Below are 27352 nucleotides of genomic sequence, written 5' to 3'. Positions count from 1 at the left end.
CAATCTTCTTGGGCAAACAGTTCATGTTTCCCACTCATGTACTATGTACAGTGATAGATATGCGAACAGCGGAGTGCGTTCTTTTTCCACTGCCAAGCGAGAAGCAAATGTCGCTGAGATGTACGGCCAAAGTTGACGTGCCACAAGCGGTGTCTATGACACATCAGAGTTGTTCGTGCATCTTCGCGCCTTATTGCTTTTCGCTCGGCTGCGCCAGAACCACGCGCTACGCTGTACATGGTACGTTGACATCCTTGTGCGCTTGTATTTCGTTGGTTGTGTGTGTTAGCTGAGCGTTATCCAACTCAGTTCACAGCAGCAGTCACACGCAGTGTGCTTTGATACCATTAATTGCGTGCACGGCGTGGGGTGCAGGAGGAGAACCGCATCCACGAGGACATCTTCGGCGTCACCCTGCGCACCGAGGAAGCAACGAGAAAAAGTCGGGAGGACGCCAAGCGGAGGAGCACCCACAAGTGACACCCGCTGGCCGGCCTGCCCGACTCCTTTGGCTCGCTCACTTTCTCCAGGATCAGGGCCCTCCTCACCAACTGCACTTCGCCGGGACACGCGAAATGACGACACCTGTCACCGCCGCCACCGGTGGGGGCGGGACTAGTGTGCGCAACCTCTTTCCTCCCTGTCCTCCTTCCATTCCGCGCTTCCCCGTGTTGCGCTAAACGTGCCGATTGTCCCGACGGTGCAACCTTGTCCTGCAGCCGACTGATTCTTTTTATGGTGACAGTCTCTATTCAGGACACGTGATGCTCGAACGCGCTTGACTCTTTTTTGTTTTTTTTTTTGCACAGTTGTAGCATCGCTTCCGCGGATGATTGACCCAGCGATACGTGAACACGGGGCTCCGGGACACGGAGCCACATCTGCCGGAAACGCGTTTACCCGTAATTTTGTTTCGCAGTTGTCACCGTTACATGCGGTTCCGCTTGCTTCCATGCAGACAGTGATGCATCGAAATTACAGTTCTAAAATAAATTTATTCAACAGACGCTCACAAGATATCGCCGACACCTGGGAGGCTCGCGGCAATGTCTTTTCCTGGCCGAGACACGGTGAAAGTATAACACCCGTAGGTCTGATTAGACCGTCTTCACTGCAATTACTCGTTTGTTGCGACGGCGAAACGCCCAGTCGACACCTCACTTGAATAGAAGGGAAGGACAGTCAATGGAATATCATGGTTGCAGAAATTTTCGTACTGCTGATTGCAATGACAGTCCATTACAATGCAACGTTATCAGTAATAACACGTATGGCGTGTGTTATTTGGTCGTCTACAGGATATAGTTGCACCGTCCGAGCAGTCGTACGTGGTGTAGCGTGATTCTAGCATGTTCCCAATCTTTCCGTACCCGCGATCTGCTCAAGAACACCTAGAGCACATCGAGCATGTACTCATCACTATACTATGTCATGTGGTAAACACGCACCGTCACGCACGCAACGACGTGCGTAACAGTGTGTGTCGTGTGTAATACACTGTCATGTTTCGCCCACGTATACTTACGCAGAAGGAAACCCAGGGCACAGGGATCCACAGGGTTATGTTCGCACGGTGCGTAGATACGCGCTGTTGCCTTAACCTCAAGAAGGGAAAGCTGATGTATAGCGATATGCTTAGCAATGATCCAACCCATCAAACCCGCTGTCTCCGAGATCAGTGTTTGTATTATACACACAACCAACACGGCAAGAGTTGCAGCTCGTCTTTTTGGTGTATTCGGGTCCCGCTCATCTGGAGCGAACTTTCCAAGTCTGATGCGCTGGCCAAGTCGGTCACAAGTCCGTGTACCGCCGCATACTGCTCATTGATAAGTAAGATTTTCTTTTTCTTTTTCGTCTTCTTCCTTTTCGGTAGATATGTGTACATATGGGCGCTAACCGGAAGCGGACAAAGTAACCGCCACTGTGCAAGAGCTCCGATTCAGTGCGAGCCACTGAGTGGCCTATTCTGAAGCGTTATCCTGCTGAACAAAAGACGGCAACCACTGCATCTCAACTTCAAAGAGCGCACAACATAATCTACGTGCTTGGACGCCCTCAGTACCGGCGTGCATGCAAATGAGCATCGGCACGCTAAACTGGACTTGGTAGTCGTAGTACAACACGTTTATTCGAGAAACGAATGGTCTTTCTACGTCGATTCGGGAAATCGCGTAAGTTTACTTCCGCAAAATAAAACTTTGTAAGTCAACTAACACAAAAGGTTCACAAAGGCACCAGGTTAAAACTAGTCTCCGTGTTTTTTCCCATGCATTTAGTAATTGTGCAGTGGCATGCGTGCATAAGTGCGACATAAAGCTGTACGTGAATATTTTCTTCCTCTCTAAACCTTTGGCTGGAGGAAAGGTCTAAAGCAACGACTCGCAGCTCCGAGTACACTTTATCACCTTGTCAGTGCCACTTGATCTACCCGTCTTGGTTTTACCAGGACGCGTTGCGCACGGCTCGGCAACCGTTGTGCCAACAAACGCTAACACGCGCGTTCAAAGCTTATTAAGAGACCAATGTGTCAGCCTATGTTTTACCATGTCTGGTCATCTACGCCAGTCCTTCTCTGAATACTTCACATTTCGTAGTGCTACTGTGAAGGATGCGCTTATACAGTATTTCGTCTTCAACCGTTCCCCGTTAAAATTAAAACATACAGTTTCAGAACATAAAAGCAAAACAAATGTTTTTATCTTTCTACACGCTAATAATATTCAGTCCTTGTGGGACCGATCCCAAGAAAATACCATATGGTACCGAGTTAACTATGTTTCGAATGAAAAAAAAAAAGAACACTCCACAATTTACAAAATACCTGAGCTTCAGTGGAGACTGTAGCGCCCAGTTGGAAATTTTTTGCACTTGTACCACAACCACAGCTCAAGAAATCTCAAACATTGCTGTGCCAGCTTGCTCTATCTCTTTCCATACTTATTTGTAGTTGCTAAAATGCATTTGTGCGCAGTATTGTACAAGAAAAATTAACGGTACTCCGCAACGGAAACCAACCAAGTCATCATGTCTCCGAAGCATTAGACAAAGACTGCGTGCCCTAAGCCTTAGAACCGCATCCAAGAACAAAGCGGCCGTGTGAGCTCATTTATACGGAAATATGTGAGACAGCGCCTACAACGCAGCTACATAAAGCCTGCAATAGCGATCGCGCATGACGTGCTCGAGTGTGCGCCTGCCAATAGGTCGCAGATTGCGACCATGCCGGCTGCACTGAATGCTGGGGCTTATGAACGCACACTCTCATTTATCATAAGCCACAGACCACGTGCTTCGCCTGCGCACCGCACCCGAACCCAACATGCTCGTTCATGGCCTTGGCCCCGTTATCTCTTGCGAGTGCGGATCCGCGTTCCTCAGTCACTTATCTACAAGGAGCACTTTGCACGTCAGGGAGAGATTGTGAGGCAGCGGTATGTCAACAACGAGAGTTGATAATGAGAAGGCGAAAGGAAAAACGTTATCTGCCTCAAAACAGAAGAAGTAGAAGAAGAAGCAGAAGAAGCCCGAGTTCCCGTGTCGCAGCTACGTCATGCGTCGTTCGTCATCTGTCTTAGCGTGAGCGTTGCGATTCACGTGATCTGAAGTTGCGTAGTAAAGTCACCCTAGGGCGGCAACGTCTCAGGGTCTTTTCCGGCATCCCTAACGATTTAGCCGTGAGGCTAGAGGAAACCTTGAATTCATTGTGTGGGGTGATCCGGGTATTCTGGAAACCTCAGCCCGCAGGAGAAAAGTCTCATCAGAATATTGGTTCCAGTCATTTCGTCTGCTGCAAATACTTGCTTAGAATATTTCATGGACACGTATGGCGTGTGTTATTTGTCCGTCTACAGGATATAGTTGCACCGTCCATGCGTGACCACGTGATAGCTGCCGGAGGCGGTAGCTGACAGTCGGACGACTACACACTCAAGTTTGTCCGTGCAAGAAAGCTTGTACCGCAACGCGCAAAGGGAACCACAAAGAGGTGGACAGGTTACATGAACCAAATTCAATTCGTGATCAAATCTGAAAGCTCCGCGACGTTTTGTTTCGAGGAAAAGCCAAACGACACACGTGGTCGAAAGAGCGCGTCAGTAATGTCCTGGGTATACGTTTAGCTCCGGCTTCACGCCGACAGTAGTATTCTCAGTGCAGTTCTAAGTGCCACAGCTTACAAGAACCTGTAGGTACGCCAAATGGGCATCTGAAAGTTCGAGGTTCCTATCAAAGGATATATGCCAGAATGAAGTGCCACACTAATTTGCCACCGTTTCGACATAAGCATTTGAATTTTGTCCTTGCGTGCACGGGGTTGCAGTCGATGACGAAGAAAAGTTATTTCTTCAAAGCGTCGGCACACTCTGGAGCACTCGTTCGGTTTGAGCTCTCCGTTCTACCGTTTACTGACGACGTCGCCCGCGACACCGTTGTCACTGCGTCGAGGTTAAGATCCACCGAGTGCAAGTGGGTCACGAAAGCGCTTACATGCATGTCTCAACGGCCGGACAGCCCCAGTTGAGTCCCGGTTAATACGCCCAGAGTTCTCTCGCAAAGGCAGGCCAATGTGAGGACGACCCGGACGTATCTAGACCGGCCTTTCTGTCTTCGCTTCGCTTCGTCGCCGTTATACTGTTTGTTTCGTCGGTCGCAACCCGTACGCACACACCGCGTCCTCAGAGATGCAAAGGCTAATAACGGATGCAAAAAAAAAAAAAAACAGAGAAGACCCCTGAGGCGCTCGACGGAGGGGGTGGGTGGGGCGCACGCACTACAATGCCTGTCGTGTTTAGACGAGCGCCTTGACACGCTGCTCGCGCAACGGCCTTCGAGGCCCTAATTGTGACGTCCCGAGACAATTCAGGCGCGACGCACGCTTCTTTTATCACGCGACTAAAGCTCTCTGCGCGCACGCCCCTACATACCCACGTGACCGCATGTACACCATACGGAGCAGCCTGCTGCGCTAATGCGCACTATACCGTATACACATGTGCTCCCGTTTTTTTTTTTCTTGTTTTTTCTACATGTGCCAGTGCCTATCCCTCCATGTCCACTTCCCCGCGTGTATACTTCTCAAGCCCACGCCGCCCGCCTCTGTGTAAGCTCTGTGTCAGCCGCCGAGTCCGAGGGCACGTTGTTAACCGTAGCGCGCAAGCGTCGTGCTTTCTGCAATCCAATTGCCGCGCACCCCGTGTATAAACGTCGCTTGTATAAAGCGTTTTCCCCCCCTCCTTTTCTCCCGCTTGCTCGAAAGCGGCAGCCTTTGCCGTCGCCGGTTTAAAAGAGCCACGTTCGTTTCGCAACGTTGTGAGGAGCTTTGCGTGTGCCTGTGTAACGGTTGCCCAGGAGATAAAGTGAAAGAAGGAGACATGGAGAGAGGGAAATAAATAGAGAGAGAGAGAGTTGTTATAGTTTTTTGTGCTCCGTTCAGAGGTGCAGCATTTTACAGAGCATTTATGTGTACAAAAGAGTTTCGCTCGATGTCTCACCCGCGATGCGCATAGCCCCTGTCCTCCCTCAACCCTTTCAGCCCAAGCGTTTGCTTAAATGTTTCTTCGAGATAACGTTCGCACCTTCTCGTGTTTCATGCAGGAGGCTCTGCTGAATGAAGCGCTGACGTCACTGCTTTGGTGTAGAGAGTCTGCCTACCACTGTCGCTTATTGGTGAAAGTATTTCTGCTTATTGCGTCACCTCTGGCAGAAACTGGGTTAGGACTAAGAATGTCAAATGAATCTTTCATGCGGCTACACAGCGTTGCATCTGAGGTAATCAATTAGTGTCTTGTTGCAAGGTGATAATATGGGGGTAATCAGGATGGGTTATCGTTGATAGTGAAGGAAGAAGGCGCCTGTCATTGTTATAGCTCCCGGCCATCTCACGGATATCATGGTGTTAGAATTCTTAGCGTTCTAATTCATGATGCTTAAGTCGGAGATAACGGAGTGTTTGAGGTTGTAAGCTGCTTTTAGCATGGAAGGAGGCTGCGATGCGAGATACAGGACATCTACGCGCGAAACGGTGGCGTCCGTGCAGCACTAAAGAGGTGAACTACGGGTGAGAGTATTTTTGATCGTTCTTTGTGCATCCTTTCGTCATTGCAGATCTGTGCGGAGGAAAAAATAGAAAGAAAGAAACAAGAGAGATATAGGTGGAGAGTTCAGAGACCCTATCGTGCGCAAGTGAGCGTTCCAGCATTTTTTTTTTCGTATTCTTCAATGTGCGACTACCAGTGTGTAACTATCTGAGCGTGCTATCATGACCATCTAGAGGTTTCCCCCCAGTCTTGTGTTTTCTGGCGAGTGCTTTTTTCCGAGACTCAATAGCATTTGAGGCTGCTGCCATTATATACCTCCGCCACTGTTCTACACTATATCTCTGCCAGTCACTTCTAGCGCCGCCTGCGCGCTGTATTCTCCAGGCATTTGTATATAGCGGAACTATCTAACTGAGGTTGCCGAGCTCCACAAGTTTGCCAGAAAATAACGCAAGGCATATAACGCGTGAAATGCTCCTATACTGTGACCATGACCGTGCACTTCAAGAATCATGAAAGTGCTAGCAATCCTCGAACTGCGTGACCCACGCTAAGCGGCAGCCCACGTGCTTGATCCGAATAGAGGGCATGCTCCGGAGCTGGAGCACGATAACTGTCCACGATACGGTGAAATGCGAGACACGCTGTTAATCTTGAAAAAGGAGTTGCTGGCGCTTTCCTAATTCTCAAGAGTGCAGAGCGTCAATTCCCCGGCCTTCGGGCACAAATGTCGACCTCGTCGTAACTGCGAGGTTTTCCAGCTCAAATACCTTCTATTTCTCCGCATCTTCCGACGCATCAGTGCTGCCAAATAGTCAGCTTCCTTCATTTCATTTTAATCTTAATTTAAGCGTTTGATAGCTCGCTAGCCTGAAAGGTCTTATTTTTCTTCCTCCGTTCAAGGGGGGAATCAATGCTGCTACTTCTACATAACTGTTTTCGCATCATGCAGGCGGTTAGTGGTAGCTTGCAGCTCGTTTTAATGCTGAAAGGTAATTCATTCGAACTGCTTGGAACATTCAGACGCTAGCTTCTCGTTTATAGAAAATTATTATTGACAACGAAGTGATTTGGTAAAAAATTACAACTGGGGCGCAGCTCGAACGCACCAGGAGACAGGCGAAGAAAATTCAGTGCGTCTTCTCTCGGTTTCCTTTAGAACTAATGCGTTTGAGCGCCGTCCATGTTAAGATTTAGCAGCTGTGTGCTGCTCTCCCACTCTGCGCACGATGTCGTAAGCGGCAACCACATGAAGCGCCTATTCAGCGCATTGTCGGCGTCGCGCGGCGTCGGCGCGTTCATATCGAATTGCGCGGTGACTATACAGCGTTAGTTCATGTGGTTATCGAATAACTTTTCTACCGCGAGGTGCGCGTTCGGACCTATTTTAAAACCACTGCGGTCATCACTCATTCCGAAATGCACGCGACGGTGCCGGGCAATGGGACGTCAAAAATACGGAGCGCACGCGCTTCATGCGGTTGGCGTCTCAAGCATCAAAATTATGTGCGTAAAAACCATTCGACCACCCGTACGACTTGTCGTAGTCGCAAGACATCCAACAATATTCTAACATGTTTTTTTTTTTTTTTTTTTTTTTTACAGTCCTAGACAAGTTTCCAAACCGCGGACAGCAATTTTTCCAATGTGTCGTTCGGTATATAGATCGGACCCTTTTGACGTGCATATGTTTGCCACCTTATATATAATATACTGCGCTCAAGGATGACAGATCAAATATGCGTTCCTATATTGGCGCACGACCTTCTGGGCCAATTGTGGGAAAGCTACAGAGGCGGAGCTTCTGCACGTGTGTTACTGGGCAAAGTAGTCCAGCAGTCTGACATAACTTTTGGTTTATAGGAATAGATACTGAATCAGCGTAACTGCCACGGTTTCTCATTTGCCCAAACACGGAAGAGAAGACCAGAAAAATGTATTAAGTTTAACATTCAGTGGTCTATATTGTCTTATTTTGTTGTTGTAAGTAGGATGCTTATGTTTTCTGTGTCCCCAGCTGGAAACTAACGCGGGTGACAATGTGGGACTTTTCTCAGGAGTGCTCTTCCTTACGTAGCCTTTCATTCAGTGCCACAGAAACCCCTCCCCGAGTATAGCCCTAACAATACTTTTATTTACTGTCATTGTTACTATCGCTCTTTTTTTTTTTAATTCCTGCTTGCTGCCTGGAAACCTATATATACCGGTTTGCTTCCGTTCGTGCTATATTGTGGCATGCTATGCAGTTAGCCTACAGGAACACTAGTTGCTTCAATATGGTTGGGAACATGGCGTCGAAGAGTAGGTGTGATGAATAAGTGCGCCGACCGAACGCCCAGTTAATTCGTTTTCGCGTCATCCAGCTCGGCTGTTTGTGTTTGTACAAAATTACGTTATTGCTATCGAGTATAGCCAAGAGCGAATCATTGCGAAATTTTCACGGCAGTAGTGTTGTTTCATTGGGCCCATAGTAGGACTCATGTACTTTGCTTATTCCGGGGTCTTGTAATATCTATCATTTGATCTTTAACAGAAGCACGTCTTGTTGCCAATAACGAACATAAAAACGAAAGTACTCTTCTGATAACCGATTTTTTAAGCTGAAGAAATGAAGTGGTAGGCTGGCAATTTCGCTTATGTGAGATTAATGTGACCTTCTCTTTTGGACTTCAAATGCACCCACAGCAAGAGCATATTCACTCTTGTTTTTTACGTTTATCGTGGAGCGAAGATATGACGTGGCAACAGTTACCTTCATCTTTCGTTACAGACTCGCAATGTTCCGTTGGCCGTATGCACTATTTATCGTCATTTCCTTACGCTAAAACATTCTTCATTTTTTCTACTGTGTTATTTATTATATTTCAAAACATAAATGCAGTGACCTTTTATATTGAAATGGGACGTAGATAAGGAGAGAAGATTGCCATGTTAAGCAATGCTACAGGGAAATTTCATTTTCTTTTTCTCTGAAAAGTTATTAAGTGTCATTTTTGATTCCTTTTTCAACTCGTGCACGTTTGCAAATATAATCTTTAACTTGATCTGCCTCAGAGTCAGTTTGAGAGTATACTGGGGCGTAAAACTTGAAGAGGGAAACAACGACTGCGATATTTTCAGAAGCAGTCACACAAGTATCCTACGTGCTTTGTTAGCGACATTTCTACTTAATTTTCTTTCTTGTTCTACTGCGCAGTCTGCAGCTTATTGAGGAATACTTAGCTTTCCGGGTAAATAGACTAAATTTAAGTGCCTTTCTCTACTTAACCTAGCATATTTAGTGAGCTGTTAAAGCCATATCAAAGGCATTTACGGAGGCAGCTTCTGCTTCAGCTTTGTTACATAGTCTACGTTGCTGTTGCTAGCTTTAGACATGAAAGAAAAGTCCGCTCTTGACGAGACCTCAAGCTGTATATCTTAATCTGTTTTGTTGCTTTCTTTAAACATTGTGTTTAGGTTGTACTGGGACGTATCTTGGCAAATGTTTACCATGCTAATATTTCCATAATTTTAGAAGCAGACGACCAGCTGTATATCTGAATCGGTTTTTCTTGGCTTGCTATTTTTTTTTATGCGGTACTGTCTGGTACGCAAGGGATATTTAGCTCGGCAGATGTTTTTACCAAACTAAACTTTCCAACTTTCACGAAATAGACTACGAACTGTATATCTAAATCTATTTCGTTGCTTTGTTTGCTTTTTGCTTATGCTGTAAAGTTGGGCATGCAAGGGACATTGAGCTCGGCAAGAGTTTTAACATGCTAAACTTTCCAACGTTTTCGAAGCAGACGGCAAAAATAAGAAAGCCGACCAGTCCCAGTGCCTGAACACATGTGCACAACCGCACGTCATGATGACCGAAAAAGAAAACAAAACTAATAAATACGTTTGCCCGTAGACATCGACACTTGCGACCTGTTAACTGCGTCTTATTGCCAAGGATGTCAACATGCATGACAAGGGAGAGAATAATGTCCATATTTGATCACATCTATTTGCAGTTTTCTTCTTTTTTTACTTTTATTTTTGTTTTTCTAATACTTCGGTGCTAATCCTTTCTTAGGTGGTCACACTACGCTGGATTTTACAGTCTCGAACATTCAGGAAAACAAGCGAGTATATACGTGACGTCACATACGCCATATTGTTGTCCTATTCACAGCTTCCACTGTGCTGCTGCTAGAGATACGGGAATCGAGACAGCGCCTCACTTTTCGCAGTGCTGCAGCTGTACAACAAACAACACGGTGGCCTCGATGACGTCAGTGTATATGCATAACGCCTTATATTCACCCGTTTGTTCGTTGCCAGCACGTTGCATCTTTAGATTCTGCTGCACCTCTTCGGACCCTGTAGGCACGCCTATACTTTTCGGACTGATACGCTCAGCCAATCTGGACATTAACAAATGTGTCACAAATGTTAGTTATGCTTTTCTTTTTGACCTTGCCGTGGAAAAAACTTGCAGTTTCTTTATTCCAGAAAATTTTCAAGCATTGCTTTCTTTTTTACTTCTTTGTTGCAGCAGCCATTTTGACTGAAATGACTTGAAGTGCACCGAAAGGATTTGAAAAGATTTAATCGAACATGGACGCAATTCCTCAAGAAAATTTATTTCTTTCGCTTGAGCGAACGGCCTCCTCTACAACGGGCAGTTGCATCTCACTGTGATCTGTAGAAATCTGTGAAGCTTGTTGATTGTTCACGGGGTTTCCATATTGTAAGGTTCTCGAACAAGTTGAAACAGCCGTCAAACGCACATTGAACGCTTGAAGTTCGTCGAAGTTTAGTTGTTTAAATGTTATTTTTTGTTAAATTTTCGTGTTGCTTCGTTGTTGTGAAACTTGTTACGCGGTATCCATCATTGATTGATGAAGGCTGATACCTCTTTCCAGAAACGCATTTCCACGAACGCAGAAGACATACACATTTCATGTTTGGTCCGGCGTCAGTATTCTGTCTCAATGCAGAAGCATGACACTTATTTTCACGAGCATGTTTCAAGCCTTGTAATTGAGTTTATGTGATGAGCTTGTACTGTTTTGCATTTTTCGGAAAACGTCTATTGTAAACTACTATTCAGCCACACTTTCTTTTTTTAACTACATTTATTCATTATTATTTTTTTTTTTTGAAGCCCACGGCGTGTTTACAAAACAGCCTTTATTAACTTTCGTCAAGCTCACTATGGACCTGCACCCCGGCGTGGTGAAGTCTTATTAACAAGTGTATTGAGCATTGCGTGTAATAAACTTGCCGACATGTGAAGTTAATCTAATAGCGGCTGTTTCCCGTTAATAGACCTCCATTTCTGATGCCCGGATCATTAAATGTGATGCCAGGCTCATGCTTTTTTTTCTCGAAGTGATGTTGCTACGCCTTTCAGGGAGCGGCTAAATAACGCATCTTCTGTGTACGCTTTGTTTTATTGCTTGTTCCCATTTGCTTTATTCAAGGGACACCAAAGGCAAATGGCAAGGGATACTATAGACTGGTCAACTGCCTTCTTGAAATCTGCTGGCAATGCTTGTCGGCGACAAAAGAGGAAGTTGGCCGATTAGCGAAAAAAAAAATAAGAGCGAACTTTCTTCTTCCGATTGCTCGTCTATGTTGTAATAACGTTTACGCGAACGTTTAACGTTACGGATTTAGCGATAGTCTCTTGGAGATATTATTTCTTGCTTTTCTTCAATAAAGCCCCATATAAATGCCAACAGGCAGGTTAAAGAAAAATAAATATCGAGCGTACAGTGGTGCTGCTATTTTTCTGATATCGAGTATTCGACTAGTCCCTTGCCGTGTTCATAACCTGTGACGTCACAGAAATCTGTTCATCTTGAATCTGACTGCAGCGTGAAGACCCGTCTTTCGCTTTTACATCGTCTTTCTCTTACGCTGACCGTCTCCTCAGGGCAAACAGGCCACATATGCTCTATTTCATAAAAGCGTAATCTGCCAGCCTTACTTCTTGGCTTCATATTCACCTTCGGCGAATATGAAGGAAGTGAGCATGGAAGTGAAGGCCGGGAGTCACAACATCACGTCAGATATACAGCTTGATAAAAACAGGGGACGCATTCACGAGCTACCGCTTTCGCAGGTACTTTCGTTTTTGGGCCTGACTTAACGTACACCGCGACGCCTCGCCACAGTGGACGGGTAGCGTTGTGTCATTCGACTAGAAAACTAATTATGGGACATGAAAATAAAACTGATGAGAGATCTGCCCTTGCTTTATTTAATGCCCCCTTCTGGCTGGTTTCGTCAACTCTCACTGAAAATCGTGCTCTTTAAAGTTATCTATGTGGAGTAGGTGGTGTGCAAAAACGGGCGGCGTTGACTTGTTTCCTGCTCTTATAATCGCTTCCGGCGCATAGCATCGGTCAAAGCTTAGTCTTCGAGATCGGGTGCTGTTACGCGAGAGGTAGCCGTCGCTCGGGCTTCGATTTGTACTCCACCAATACGAGGGGAGCCGGACCGTCGCAACTCTGCTCGGGCCGCGATGTGTGAAAATTAGAAGGGGGGTGGGGCAGTTCTACAACAGCAAATTTTACTGGGAGAACACGACTATTTTGAAACGTTGGAGAGCTCACTTTAGTCTCGGAGACCGCATATGATCAGCCGCCTTCGAGAAAGGAGCCGACGTGAGAACGCCGGTCTCGGAGGCAACTCCCAAGAAGAGCGTGAACCTTCCCGGAGATGAGTGTTCGAACGCTTGAATTGAAACTGATCACGCGTTCTGCCCATAACACTCACGACAGGTGGTAAACGAATTAGTGGGACGGGCGTAACATTCGCTACATGTGGCTCCACATGAGAGCGTCACTGGCCACGTGAAACCAACGTATTCGGGACCCCTGCTATCCGTCGCTGCCATTTCTTTCAGGCATAAGCCACGGGAGAACGAGACAGGCAGCCTAGGCAGAATGGTACACGCAACGCCCCACTGCAAGCTCCCTTTTGTGATCTGAAAACGGAGCTGTTCATGCAGGATGCAGTACATGTAACGCGACCGTAATTGATGAACGGCTACTCGACATGTTCGCTTCATGCGGTCCTCTCGCGAGACGTCTCGATGAAGGGGGGAGATTGATCGATGAGGTAAGGATAATATATAACTGGAGCATGCGAGCGTCGTGAGAGCTTTGCGCCCGTTTTGTTGTCATTCAAAGAAATGCGATATTAGGACGTGACTGCGCAGCGATGCTCTTAAACAGAAACTGCTGCATAAGTGAGCTCTATTTTCCGATCAATCAGTGGTTAGGAGTGTCGTTTTCTGCGTGCCTAGCTACGTTTCCCGGGACGTAGACTTCTAACGCTTTATCCCCGAAAAAGATGAAACAGCCTGCCCCTTATTGATAAAATAAAGAAGAGAAACAATAATTTTAGACTTATATATAGAGGCTCCTTTTTTTTTTTTTTCGAAAGCCTATCTCAACTTCTTTGCAACGAAAATTGTGATTACTATTATCAAAACAAATGAAGGCCAAATTTTGCTTACTGAATCTCGCGATCTATCGCGGTGCCGGTGACGTCAGTGCGACGCCGCGGTCTTTATTGTGAGCTCGCATATTTTCGGCCTTTCCGCGCAGAAAAATGTTTCCGAAATTTGTTAGGTTGAGTGCGTGGGGGGCGTACTTTCGAACCCAGTGTGACCCTTCTTCGTTTATAAGCGCTTGACTGACGCCTACTCGACTCTCTTAAAAGTCATGACGTCACAATGAGGTGGTGAGGGAATTCCAACATGGTGGCGCCACCCACCTTACGATTCTGCGCCTGTTTCTGGTTTATAAAGACAATCTGACCACGATAGGAGTTGCCTATTTGGTGTCCCGTTAAGTGTATAAGTCTACCAGTCTATAGCCTAGCCCATATATTTTCCTTCGGTGTCTCTTTGATGACGGTGTTGCCAAGTGGTGCATCGGCTTACCTCAGTGTTGCGCAGGTGGTCGCTACGAGACACGTTTGTTGAGACGTTGGCCTTTGAACCTTCTTCCCTTGCCTGTACAGAGCCGCACGTGACAATGTTTCGGACCTTCCAAGATTTTATCTCGGTATATCTGTGGACAAACTGTATATCGATCAACCATTGCCTGTATCACAGCTTTGGTTGTCTTTCTTTTTCTTTCTCTTGTTACTAATATGCGATAACCAAGTGTAAGAAATGTAGCCGCGGCTTCCTATACATATTACTACAAAAAAAGAATTATACATACATCTATAAATACTATACATATTATACATAAATCTACACATGAATAAAATATCTTTCCTTCTGTATGTCGATTGTGTGGGCTCATTTACTTGCGCTCTTATCAGCGTGCCGCGCCTGGCTGTGGACGTCGCACTTTCATTTCACCTTCAACTGCAACTTTATTAGTACTTCTAGCATACACTAAACATAGCTACGTGGCAAATCCTGTTCTTGTCTTTAAGCTAGTACGCTATAGCACTGACCACTTGTATCACTCGTCCAAACATTGCATTTCCAGTAGCTAACGCATTCATGACAGTTCAAGCACAAAACACAGTGTCGGAAACTCGCCGAGGGGAGGGGGGGGGGGGGGTGAGGCAGATTCAGCCAGGGAAAAGAAAGAAAAAACGAAAGTCGGATAATAACGGCAAGCTGTATTCAGGTCAAGTGGTCATACTACACAATGGCTTGTTTCTCGTGTTTTCGCGATCATGCATATTATTAGTAGGTGAGGACACAGTGCGACTTTGGCGAAAACTGGAAAACAGAAGACATTGCACTTGCTCTGAAAATTGGCTTTATTGCACTGCTAACTCGCCCCTTTCATGCGCACAAGACTGCCATGTCAAGAAAACGCGTCAATAGATTTACGCTCTCACCGAGTATCACCTAACTTGCCCAAGTCATGGGTCTCATTTTATTCAGCAATGTTAAGTTTGAAGAGGAGAAATAAACGGCAAAGTTAAGTATTTGAATTACGTTACCTACAAGACTTAACTACAATATCGTTTTTCCTTTGCAACGCGGTATTTTTGTCTTGCTTCCCATCAATGTGCACCATTCTTCAACCTTATTGAGCCCATTTTGAGCAACACTAACTCTGTCGCTCTGCCCTGATGACTGCGTTAAACACACTCATCGATAACCAGACGTCAGCCATGCAACGCCTCTTGCGTCCGACTGCCAAAGAAAGGTGCAAAATGCTGAAAGAAATAAGGAAGAAAACTTGAGATAGAGAATTATAACAAGATCACCATCGGCATGCAGAAGCTAAAATGCTGCTGCTACTTCAAGGAAAGAGTCTTTTAAACTATTCCAACGTGGTTGTTACATGTGTCCCGCAACTAACATTTCCTGTAATTCTTATTGCGATAGCAATTATATGGACACTCGAGGCCCATTTCCGTCATCCCCATTGCCGTAATGTTCTGTACAAGAGAGGGGTGTTTATTATCAGAGAAAAGCTGAGAGGTCGGCCTGAAGCAATGTTCTGACCTGCTACTCGGCGTTGGAAGAAGGGGAAAGTGTGTCGAAAGTAAAATGGAGAGGACGTTGATTACGAGGATGAAGATGGTGGTGAAAATCTTGCACGCTCCAAGACTCTTCAAAGTCTCTTGTACAGTCAGCTCATACAAAAACTTGTTGAGGGCCTTCAGACTGTCAAGCTGATGACGAGGATCAGGCGAAGGTCCTAATAAAACATTTTCAAAGTCCACGTTGCATAACATCGCGGCTGCGTGCCGTATGCTGTGAGTGCGAGTGAAAGCAAAGGTGAACCGCGATGGATGGTGGTTCGATTTCGCGGGCGCACGTGAAGAAGGCAGGGACGAAGCGCGCCGTCTTCCATCGCGCGCAAGGCAGCAGAGGGCATTCACTCCTGCGGCGGCTGAGCGTAGCGCGGCCGCCTGGGCCCAATCTTGAAAGACATCTGCGGTCGGCACAGAGTCTAGGTTCGCCTAGGGCTGATGGCTTCGTGTGCGCTGTGTTCTCGCCGCTTAGTTCGCGTCGAAGCGAGAGGCAGCGCGAAGGTCAATTCGCTCGCTGCTGCTGCCGATCTTCTCACGACCCAACGAGTGTCCGCACTCGTCCAGTTAGACATGTTTCTGCTTGCCTGTGCACCCGTGACACCATGCTTCCTTATTTAGCTAGTATGCGAATATTTACAGGTTTACACATGCCGTATAACTATCATCGTCATACTTCATATTGCTGTCTAATAACTTGCTATCACAATCGGTGCTTCGCTTTTCAGGTGAAGCTGCGACATATTTTATTTTTGCTTTCTTCGTTTCTCTCTTTTTACTGCATTGTGTTTTCGTAGTGTGTCTAACGACTTTCTTGTAATGATATCTTCTTTCCCCAGAAGCAAGGTTCTGTGCTTGAAAAACTTAAGGCACACTCAACTTGTGCGTTAAATCGTGAGGAAGCTAAAATCACGCAGATTTTGATTCAACATGATTCCGCGCGTGCATGCTGCTACAGGAGGAGAGGACACTATAAAAAGCATAATCCCGTGCCACAGTCACCATACTTTTCTCGGTCAAAGTGTCGTCAGCCCTCTTGAATTACAGTGTCAGCGCGGTCAGAGCATCTCAAGGTACCCCACTGGATAAGGCGCCCGGCTCGGTTGTTGGAGGTGCGCGGTTCGATCCCCACCGCGGGACACCCACGTAAGACGGACACAAGCAACTTCCCCACGTCCTGCTTAGCAGGGTTTCGTTGTTTGAGGGAGGTTTGCATCAAACCGCTACGCTGCGAAAAAATGAAAGCAAACAAAGCAACACGCATCTCAGCCGTGCTGACTGTGCTTCTTAGCCTCGGTGACTTGACGATAGGGCTGTGATGTTCGAGTGGTCGACCGCCACTTCAGACCACAAGATTAGTGTATATCAGTTGCGGTTCATTCCTTGCAGTAAAAACAAAACATAAAAAGCGACCGATTCATCTTGTTTATTTACTTTTCAGACCGCGAGCAAGTAGAGTAAGCGGAATTTTGGTTGCATTATACTTCAAGCAAGAGAAAGAAAAAAGGATGCATAGAAAGACAGGGAGGTTAACCGAGGCAGTTCCGGTTGGCTACCCTGCACGGGGGGAAGGGTGAAGCAAGACGTAGTAGCCGATAAAGGGCCTCTGACTGCAAAGGTCTGAACGCGACATCAGTCGTCGAGAATAAAGTTTATTCCTCCGCCTCTTCGTCCACCAACGCTGTATCGCTAACTTTCAAAGAAAAAAAAAATTATGGGATTTAACGTGCCAAAACCACTTTCTGATTATGAGGCACGCCGTAGTGGTGGACTCCGGAAATTTCGACCACCTGGGGTTCTTTAACGTGCACCTAAATCTAAATACACGGGCGTTTTCGCATTTCGCCCCCATCGAAATGCGGCCGCCGTGGCCGGGATTCGATCCCGCGACCTCGACTTTCAAAGAAATGACTTCAATGCCATGGAACGTCGGTAAGAGTGAGTACCGCACATAATACAGTGACAAAGGGAGTAGCGCTACTTCCTGGCATAGTAAGTTCCTCGCACGTTATCAACACACACCTACCCCAACTTACACTCACACTTACGCCCACTCTATCGACCGTGTATGAAAAATGAGGGAATCCGCGCATTCCCGGACCAATGCGCCGAATAACAGGTGACGGACAACACCAACAGCACTCGTATGTTCGAAGTTGAACGTTTTTTGACGGTCTGCTGAGTAAGCGTCTGACTTGCGATAAGGCGTATTTGTTACAAGCTATTAAAAATTATGCGTGACTCTGCTATCGCAAGCACCAGAGACCAGCGGAAATGGGGGAAGGCCAATAAATAGTGCCAAAGCGCACACTTAGGCTAACTTTTTTTGTTCACTGCGAGAAAGAGGACCGCCGAAGCGAGAGCGCGGGTATTTATCGGAGAGCAATGACGTCACATTACGTGTGTCCGCGCCGCTCCTTCTCTCCCGCTAGGCTCCACGCGCTCTCGCCGCGTCGCTATGCGGCGCGATGCTCTTTTTATTCGCAACTTTCACGGCCTATAGAGGGCACCACCTTAAATCCAACATGGCTGTCCGAGAGATTAAGAACTAGAGCAGTCGGTGCAGTGCTGCGGTCGTCTTGCTCAGTGGCATGTTGTTTCGCGTCGTCATGTTGAAATCTCTCTTCAATTTACACGCCCGCTGTCGTTAGCCTGCGTAGTGGCTCATATTGGGCGAGCAGAACGCAGGATTCGAAGCCTGCTTGAAGGCGAGGAAGTCCTAAACACTGGTGATCCTGTGTGTTGCGGCATAAAAGTGTGCACGTGGACGTCCGTGACTGTTGAAAGCCTTTGCATACGAACTTCGCGGCTTCGAAGCAAACCACATGAGCTGTGATTTCAGTTTTGCCGCGACGGTGTTATTAATTGAAGTGAGCGTGCTTTCTATTTGCTATTCTATTAATTTAACCTCTTTGAACGGGTACCATGAACTTTTATACGATGTGGTGCTCTCTGCAAGTTGTTACTCAGACCGCTTGAATAAGCCGCCGCGCCGAGAAAAAAGAAACTTTCCTGGTATCGCGCGACCGAAGTCCTTTACATCGACGGCGTGAAAAGCAGCGTTTTGTGTGCGAAAATTTCTTGTCTAGTTATCCCTGCCTGCGTTCACAAAGCTGGATGTTGAACACGAGAAGTAAACAAAAAACCATATCTGACCGCTTTTGCGAGCTAATACGATAACCGTTCACCCTTGTAATTTGGTTATTGCGCATTATGCGTGCTGTGCAAGCTACAGTCTTGCGGTAGTTTTACATCCTGCGTGAGTCCTACCGCGTCTTGAGCAATACATAGCCGATATTTACGGGTCCGCGGCAATGCTCGCTTCATTCTTCCAGTTATCTTCATAAAATAATATGCACGCAGATCAGCTGAGAGTTCGCGACGCGAACACTGCACAGTAGTTTAACGTTTGTTGAACTAGGATTTGTTACCTTACGAGTGCAGTCATGCGTGCCTGTGCACACGTTACAGCCGCGTATGGAAGTAGCAGACGAGGTACGAATTCCAGGTCCCTCTACGCCTGCGTCACTTTGCTTCGAAGCACAAATGAGAAACTCATCTCTGTGTTCCAAAATGGTGGAGTGTCAAGCCGGCGTTGCAGAGCACGAATGCATGAACGAGAACAAGAAATTTTGAAGCAGGTACAAGGCTTCACGGAGAATGTTTGCGCTCCAACGTAGCCGCAAAGGCATGGGTGGCAAGAACGCAAGCATCAATCACCCTACAACACATTTGAGTTAAGATTGTGCTTTATTTCTTTCCCTGCACGTAATATAGAGCTATCTCTGTGTCTTTATGGAGGTGCGTCTATTCGCGATTTCAATTGCTCGGAATCGTCACTCATCTGTCGTATTCCAAAAAAAAGTCCTCCGGCATGAAGTGCGCACTGCAAACCTTCATCGCTTCTGTGACAGCTTTGCCAATCCGCAGCTAAATAATCAATTTCTTCCTCATGGACGCAGCCGGTGGGAATGAGTGAAGGCTCACCTCACCTACCGCATAACTACCTCTCGGCACCCATTGCGGCACGCAACAAATACGGTTACTTCTATGTTTGCTCATTCTGAGCATGTTAACTGTCCTTCAGGATCCCACGGGAGCTTTAAACGCGTTAAAACATCAACCAAAAGTGAAGGAAAAGCGCACACAACACCAATACGCTACCCGAACGGGCGGCAGCCAGCGGCGAGTATAATCTTTCGATTGTTTCCGGCCGCCGCCGCACGACGGCGCCACCGTACGTGAAAGTTGCGAATACTCTGCTTTGACTCGCTCTCAGCTCTCTCTCCCCCAGCTCGGCGAAGCTGCGGACGTCAAGAGAAACCCAGCGAGGTTCTAACAGCTCCACTGTAAAAGCACAGAACATCTACGTTTCAAGCTTTGTGCGCGGCAAGAACAAATTTATCGCAACTAAGCAAATTATGCAGAACATAAACAATCAGTCAATGCACCGAAGAACGTCACTGGGTCTGAAACATGACAAGCCGCTGTTTCAAAGTCATTGGCAAATAAAGAACAAAGAGCAAGATACATTCATACAGATTTAATTCAGAAGTTAAAAGTATGGACAGCTTGAAAAACATTTCTAGTCCCACTGTTAGTACAAGCACTGTATAATCTGCTCGCACCATTTGGAGAAGGCGTAATGAGCTTCGAAAGCAAATACATGTCTTCGGAAGCTATGACCAAAGCTTCCTGTCGTCCTCCCAGTCACTGTCTACGATGTCCGCCAAAATAGAAGGTTGCTGGGCCGCTCAGGCGTCATGCACATCCGCTGTAAACACGGAGACAACAGACGCAGCAATGAACGCGTCAGCAAGCGATCAAACATGATGGCACCCACGGATTTGCCGTGAAGAGGGTCTATGCGGAGACCACTCCTGAGACCGTCGTCAGCTAGGCAGCTTGGATTTTTGGCCTAGCAGAGGTCTACTGCACACAGAATATTGGAGCGCAAAGCTTAACATTGAGAGAACTGGTTCCAAGGCTCTCATCTTCGACACTGGCTGCCTGCATGGTCATTGATGGCGAGCGTGTCGTTCCCGTTTCTCGCAAAGAACCAACGTTGTCTGTTCCTGTCATCCTTTGTGTAACGAAGCCATCGTCCAGGCCCTCTCGCAACAAGGCAACATTCTCTCTGCCCCCAGTAGTTTGATGGCCTAAGTGTGAACAGTGGCCGTGCTACAGCGTGCCACCTGGACACGTTCCGAGTCACCGTCTAGAATTATGCATTCAAAGGTAATGAATTGTAATTATCAGCCATTATTATTGACAAACCATGTTTGACCTATACACTGCTATTTTTGAAAAATGCGGTGTTGTTGTGGTCGGAAGTGACTTTCGCCAGCGCCACCTAGATGATGTTGCTTTCGCACGGTAGGTAAGCCCTCTGAGAGAGAAGGGGTTCGATGTGAACAGGAAAGGTTGGCGCTATCTTCCGCAGCCCTTGAGGAAAGATGGCTCATAAAATAAAGGTTGTGACATTCCTCCTCGCCCGGCCTCTCCTTCTTCTGGTGTCCTCGCCGCTTGCGCTTTCCCTCGTCGCTCGCCCTCGCAGTTTCCTCGTTCACACGGGGGCGCACGGCGTCGCCCATAGAGTTACGTGAGGTGAGACGTTAAAAATTGTTGGTGGGTGTTCGCGCATGGATTTTTAACATATTTTAGACTTGTTTATCGCGTGCCGTGCTAGTTGCGTTGACGGAACGCTATGAAACTGGCAGAAACAGATGAGGATCTTTGCGCTTTTTTGGCAGAGTAAGTGCGCACTTGTTTAGCCGCTTCGGGTTGGCTGCCTGCTTTCAGTTAGAATCCTTTTGAGGCTAGTTTCGTGGACCATTTCCTTTTAGTGTCGAATTCAAGCACAGAAATCAGAGATCTTTGTCTCGCCAATAATGTATACGTAATGTCTACGATGGTTGCTATACCTGCCAGAGCTCTGTTTGAGTATTATGTCGTCTACGACCGGTGAACCTGCAAGCAAGAGTAGCGTCGCGGCTTGCACGGATCACAGCAGTCCCCAGAATCATAAATCCAGGTGCGGAGCAATGGGAGGCACTGCTGGCCAGCGACCGCTGCGAGGACCAAATCGGTCGCGTGGAGCGAGCACGCAGGGCAGCTGAGGCCGTTGGAGCCCTGGACAAAGGGTCCCACCCATGCTAAACCCAGTCAAGAGCGTCCAAGAAGACCCTGACGGACTACAACGAATGACCTTGCAGAGACCAATAAATGTATTTAGTGATAAGGATGATTATTATGCACAGGTCAAGACGCTTCGCGGGTCATTTTTATTGCATTGATCATATTATTTATTTAGCTATCTAAAGACGCTTGCCCTGCGGGAAAGGGCTGCGATGAAGTCAAAGCTTCACCGGTACACGCAAAGGCGTTGTCAGCCCTCTCGCTTAGGAGTACAAGCACTCTGTTAGGGGGAGTAGAAACACTCGGTTTGTAGGAGTAAAAGTACTCGGTTTGGAGGAGTAGAAGCACTCTGTCTGGGAGAGTACTATTACCGTTGTGGTAGAGTACTAGAAGTACTAGCACTTCCTTGCGGTGGTGTAATAAAATTGTCAGAGGGGGTTATTCTACTCTCTCTCAAAGGGGATGTATCTACTCTCTAGAAGGGAGTGAAATATGGGACAAGCAGATACTCCCTCGAAGAGAGTTCCCGGATTACGAGGTCGACGCTGTTCCCGTGGTAGCCTTCGACGCTGGCCCCTTTCATCAATTCGTTCAGCTTGACAGGGTCATGTTGAGGTAGAGTGATCTTCGCGGTAACAGCCGCTTCTACGGAGGGCGGCGGCTGTTGTCGCCTCGAAGGGAGCTCCTTTGTTTGCGCGTCACAGTCTATATTGTGCACCGTCGTCGTCTGGGCGCGCGCTAATGACAGTGCCAACATTTTTAATCTAAAAACGTTGGACAGGACCGCCTCGTGGCAAACATCTAAGGATTGATCATCACCGTATTGAGGCGTCACAATAAGCTTACCCATGCCTGAGCTCCGTACCCCGTGAACAAAGAAAAAAAATAGCTCTATTTGTACACTTTGGCACCTTCAGTAACCTTAAAAGCAATCCCTAGTATAAAACAGAATAAAAACAGAGTTCTTCAATGACGCGGGTAGCCACGAAACGTAGACAAATCATGTCGAATCCCTTGCGAATGCCACGCCTCAGCGACTCGACAGCCAACTGTCATAGTGGCGAGTACGCCGAGACGCGGAAAAGAAGACAAAAAATGAGAAAAAGCGCAGAAGAAAAAACCACGCCACGGCGTTCAACCAATCAGGAGACGCAGGCCTTCTTTCCTGCCTCCTCTCATTGCATTGCGAAATGCATCACTGTTCTAGTTACATTTGTGCTTGAATACATAATACAGCGGTTTCTTAAAAAGGTACCTGGAACGCCGATGCATTTCTTCGGACATCTTGAAAATTAATATCTCGGAACTGGTGCTGTACAGGGAGAGAGAGTAAAACTTTATTCAATGTAAATAAAATAAGGCACGATGGTTGGAGCCCCTATTCCAAGGCCCCACTGGCACGAGCGGCTCGTTCTAAGTGGATGCGCCGTGCGAACTCAGCGGCTATAATTCGTAGATCGAGATATGTGGTGTAAGTTCATTAACTACAAAATATAATTATCGTAATTACGTTATTTATTCAAATGAACATTTTTATTTTTCGTAGAAGTAATAGCCGCCGCCTTATCGAGTAATCTAGTTCAAGGGTTAGAATTGTGCTATCTGCCATAGGCAATCCTTAAAAAATTCGGCGCAACTAAAACAAAAACAACCTATATATTTAGAAACATAGCGTGGCAGACAGCAATTGCGACGCGAGAAACTCGTTTGGACCTTTCCGTCGCGTCGCGTGCGCACAATGCCCTCTGGAGCGCCCTGGGCGTCCTCACATTAGCCTCTTCACAGCTGTAATTATCCGTGACCCCCCACAAAAAACATTGCAGCAACTTACCCGCTACTAACGGCGCTTACCCTTCTACTAACGTGCAAGTTCTGCGGAGAGCTAGATATAACGGTAGCGAGGGGGCAGGAAGAAGAGGCAGAGAATAGGTAGAATCGGCGCAGTCGTGAAACGCCATGCAAATTTGTCAAGCCGACAAATGACTCAGGGCGTGCCGACGCAAAGCCGCATGAAATCATCATAGGGTCTAGGTGACACTGCGGAAGCGGTCGCACGTCAAATCAACACTACTGTGCCCGCCGCGGTAGCTTTGCAGCTATGGTATTGCTTGAGATCGCGCGTTCAATCCCGATTGCGGCAGACTCATTTCGACGGGAGCTAAACGCAGACTCTCGTGCGCTTAGATTTAGGTGCACATTAAAGAACACCCGAGTGTCAAACTTAATCCGCAGTTCGCCTCTACGCCATGCCTCGTAATCTAATTGTATATTGGCACGTACAGCCCCATAATTCCGCCAACACGTACGTTACCTGGACGTGTATTTTCCTGGCGGTCCACAAATTATCTTGCGTGTTATATACGCGTGCTGACGTACAAGGTCCCGGATGGGGTAGGTCTGATTGAAACTCAAGCGAGCCTTGTCAAGCATGATTCAAAATGCGGCAGTGCGACTTGGAACGACGACATATACTATATATTTTCGAAGAGCTGACAAGAACACAAGGCACTTACTTACAAGTGGACAAGCAGGTCATGTTTTCGTATGTATCTTACATGCGCTGCCCTTCTTCCTGATTATTTTGCTCTTCATTTTCATGGTACAATACGTATATATTTCTCGTTCTTATATAACAAATAATCCCCGGTGGAATGTCAACGTTCGTCGTTGTCTTCGATTTGTGCCCTCATCCCATAAGTCACACTATTACATACGGAATTATGCGTGCAGAACTAGCTACAGTCAAATCTCTGACATTACTTGCCAGTTTTTATTACTGTATGCGCACAATGTTGCGCACAAAACTTGGTCTGGATGTGGCGACGAAATTTTTACTCTCGATCACGCTTATACGACTAAGGGAGCATAGGAATAACTTAAGCGCTGACTATGGGTCCGCAAGTCCTGTAAATATTTGCCTTTGTTTGACAAGGCAATCGTTTTGTATTACATAAGGACATTTTGGCATGTGAATCAGTGAAAACTAGCTTCATTCAGAAGGCAGGTGAAGCTTGCATCACAGTGTCCCTTCAGCTGATTTGTCGTGGAGTAAGATACATTCTTTTTTTTAGAAGCGCGATCGGCCCTGCTTTGAGGGATGTGTTGTTGAACTTTACGCATTTTGATGCCGTTTGTCACTTCTTGTTTACCCGTCGGGGTTGCTTAGTGGATTTGGTGTTACGCTGCTAGAAGCACGAGGTCGCGGCATCAAATCGCAGCCGTTGTGGCAACATTTCAATGCGGGCGAAATGCAAAAAAAGCTCGTGTGCCGTGCATTAGGTGCACGTTAATGACCCCCCCCCCCCCCCCCCGCCTCCCAACTTCGTCTGCCACAGTCTGCCTCATATCATGGTTACGGCTAGTAAACTCCAAGAATTTTACTTTGATTTTTGTTCTCTTTTTCTGAATTTTCATCAGTGCGAAGTGGCTTTCGTTGAGCTGTGGCGGCTGCGCTCTTGGTTCAGCTTGCTTTTAAAACACGTTTTTGTTCGAATAATCTTTCAATTGCCAGTTGGCGCTCGTGGCATCATTTCCTCGCCGTGCTTGTCTTTTCGCGCTGCGCTCATTTTACCATGGATCTGTGCCAACTCGCCCAATTGGGAACCTTGCCACGCTTTTGTGCGTTTCGTCTCCAGTTACAAACGCTCCGCACGTTCCGCCGTCTCCCGTGGACGCGTCTGTCATAATCAGCCTGTTTATATTCAAGCTGTACTTCCCTCTCTCCCTCCCCCGCCTTTTTTCCATCTCCTAAAAGACACGTCGTCTTGATGTCCGTATCCTATACATGACGCGCGCTCGGGACATGTAGCTTGTCGCGAGCGTTATACGTGCATCTCTTAGACCATAGCGCGAACACCTGGGACGCGCTTAAAACGCAGTGCCCCTTACACTGCTCCATTTAAGGGAGTTCACTGCATTGTCGTGTTTTGTTGGAAGTGGTCGATAATGCAATCAAGACATTCGAGCCTATGGTTACCCTAACGGTTTACGTTACCCTGATATCACTGTTAACAAGGCTTCCGCCCTGTGACATTCGGAACGCCATTAAATGAAGTGTAGTTTTTAGTCAGCCTTTCTCATCGCTGTCTTTTTTTTTTTGACGAAGAAAATAGGGGCAGAAACAGTGAGAGGGCTTGCTCTTGTAACCGTCTCTTTAATGCTTGAAGCCGCGTTGAGAACTACGGCGAGAAAATATCAGTACGTGTGAAAGGGGTAGTGACATAGAGAAACATGGTGAGGCAGTGAGCAACTTATCGTAGCTGAGAGGCTATATAGCTCTGAAGACAAAGGACCGTTAACATTTTATGCCCCATATATTCATGCCGGGCGGTTGGCTTTTCTGAGTCGCCAAAACAAGCATAATTAAACACCACTGTATGTGAAACGCAGCGAGTCGTAAGAGAGGCGGCGGTCTCTTCTAAGCAGCGCGGGAGTAAAGACACATCAAGTTAAAGCGTTCGTCTGTACAAGCGTGGTACAAGAAGCAGTGACCGCGTAAAGCTCACTTAACCCTGTGTGCATGTGTAGTGCTCCCTTCAGACGACGCGTTAAGTGTCCTTTTCATCGACCATTACAGCAACTGGCATACCAACGAGAGAACAGATGGAACGTTTGCGGCATGCTCTATGAACGAAGAATAGGGAAGCAGCCCAAAAGGAGCCGTCGTGAAGCCTCTTAAACAACCTGATTCTGACGACCTCGGCCGCTGAAGTCCAGCCATGAGGCTGTTTTGGTCCTATATGTTCAAGACCATAGCCCATGAAGATGAGTGGTGAGGCCCAAGCTAGGTATGTCGCTGCGGGGAATTAAGTCTGATCAGTATACTAAAGAAACAGAAAAAGCGAGATTACATAAATAAGAAATCAGAAGTTCATCACTAGCATGTTTGCATGAGCCCGTCGCAGGCGGATCGAGTCAGAAGTCGAGTTGATATAGCCCCACCCTACCGCGTTTACATGCATTTTGCCAAACGGGCTCACCGCTCCCTCGACTCGACGCTCGCTGGGTCCAGTTCGCTAGCGTTAACAGGAACACAACGACCGTTTTTGTGTTTTTCCAGCAAGCCCACTCGGCCCCATTTTATGGGGTCCATGTAAACGTGTAGCATCATCACTATGACATCAAAGCACCAACTCGCCAAACAGTAAGTCTTGCGCAGCTACATGACTTTGCAAGCAGAATGCCGCCGATCAGTCGTTGACATCAGAGTTGTGGAGTGGGGCTCTCCGTTCCATTCCCACTCCACTGGGGAAAGCGGAAATATCTAAGAATTCTTCTCCTTTTAACTCCTCGGATTGGTGAAAGTTGAATAATTCTCACTCCGGGAGTAGCTGAGCCATTCCTGCAATTCCAGTAAATAAAACGCTTTCTCTATTTGCTTACTACAGCTAAAACTCGATCTAATAGAACCTGATTTTACGAAGTTCCCGATCTAACAAAGAAATTTACATTCCCCGGCAGGTGTCCATAGGGTTCAATGTTATCATCAACCCGAATTAACGAAACAAACTTGGCCGAACTCTACTTAACGAAGTTTCTCCTGAAATAGATGAGTAAAAAAAGCGGTGATTTCTTTCTAATTTTCATACAGACGGGTTCTTCTTCGAGCGAGAACTCTAAAGCTATCGCGTTAAAACATTTAGGCGTCATGGTCACATCCCTAGCCTTATTTCGATGAG

General features: G+C 46.9%; 1 protein-coding gene across 1 annotated transcript in view; it reads left to right on the top strand.

Moving 5' to 3' along the window:
• Nos (Nitric oxide synthase) overlaps positions 1-14318 on the top strand; it is a 452800-nt gene extending 438482 nt beyond the window's left edge. Inside the window, exon 26 of the mRNA XM_072287201.1 lies at positions 376-14318. Coding sequence (XP_072143302.1) covers positions 376-480 — 105 coding nt within the window. The 3' untranslated portion in view covers positions 481-14318. The remainder of the gene's footprint in view (positions 1-375) is intronic.
• The last annotated feature ends 13034 nt before the right edge of the window (positions 14319-27352 follow it).

The sequence above is a fragment of the Dermacentor andersoni genome, chromosome 3, assembly GCF_023375885.2.
Source record: "Dermacentor andersoni chromosome 3, qqDerAnde1_hic_scaffold, whole genome shotgun sequence".
NCBI lineage: Eukaryota > Metazoa > Arthropoda > Arachnida > Ixodida > Ixodidae > Dermacentor > Dermacentor andersoni.
The sequence above is the reverse complement of the archived record's forward strand: the minus strand, read 5'-3'. Positions and strand labels throughout refer to the sequence as shown.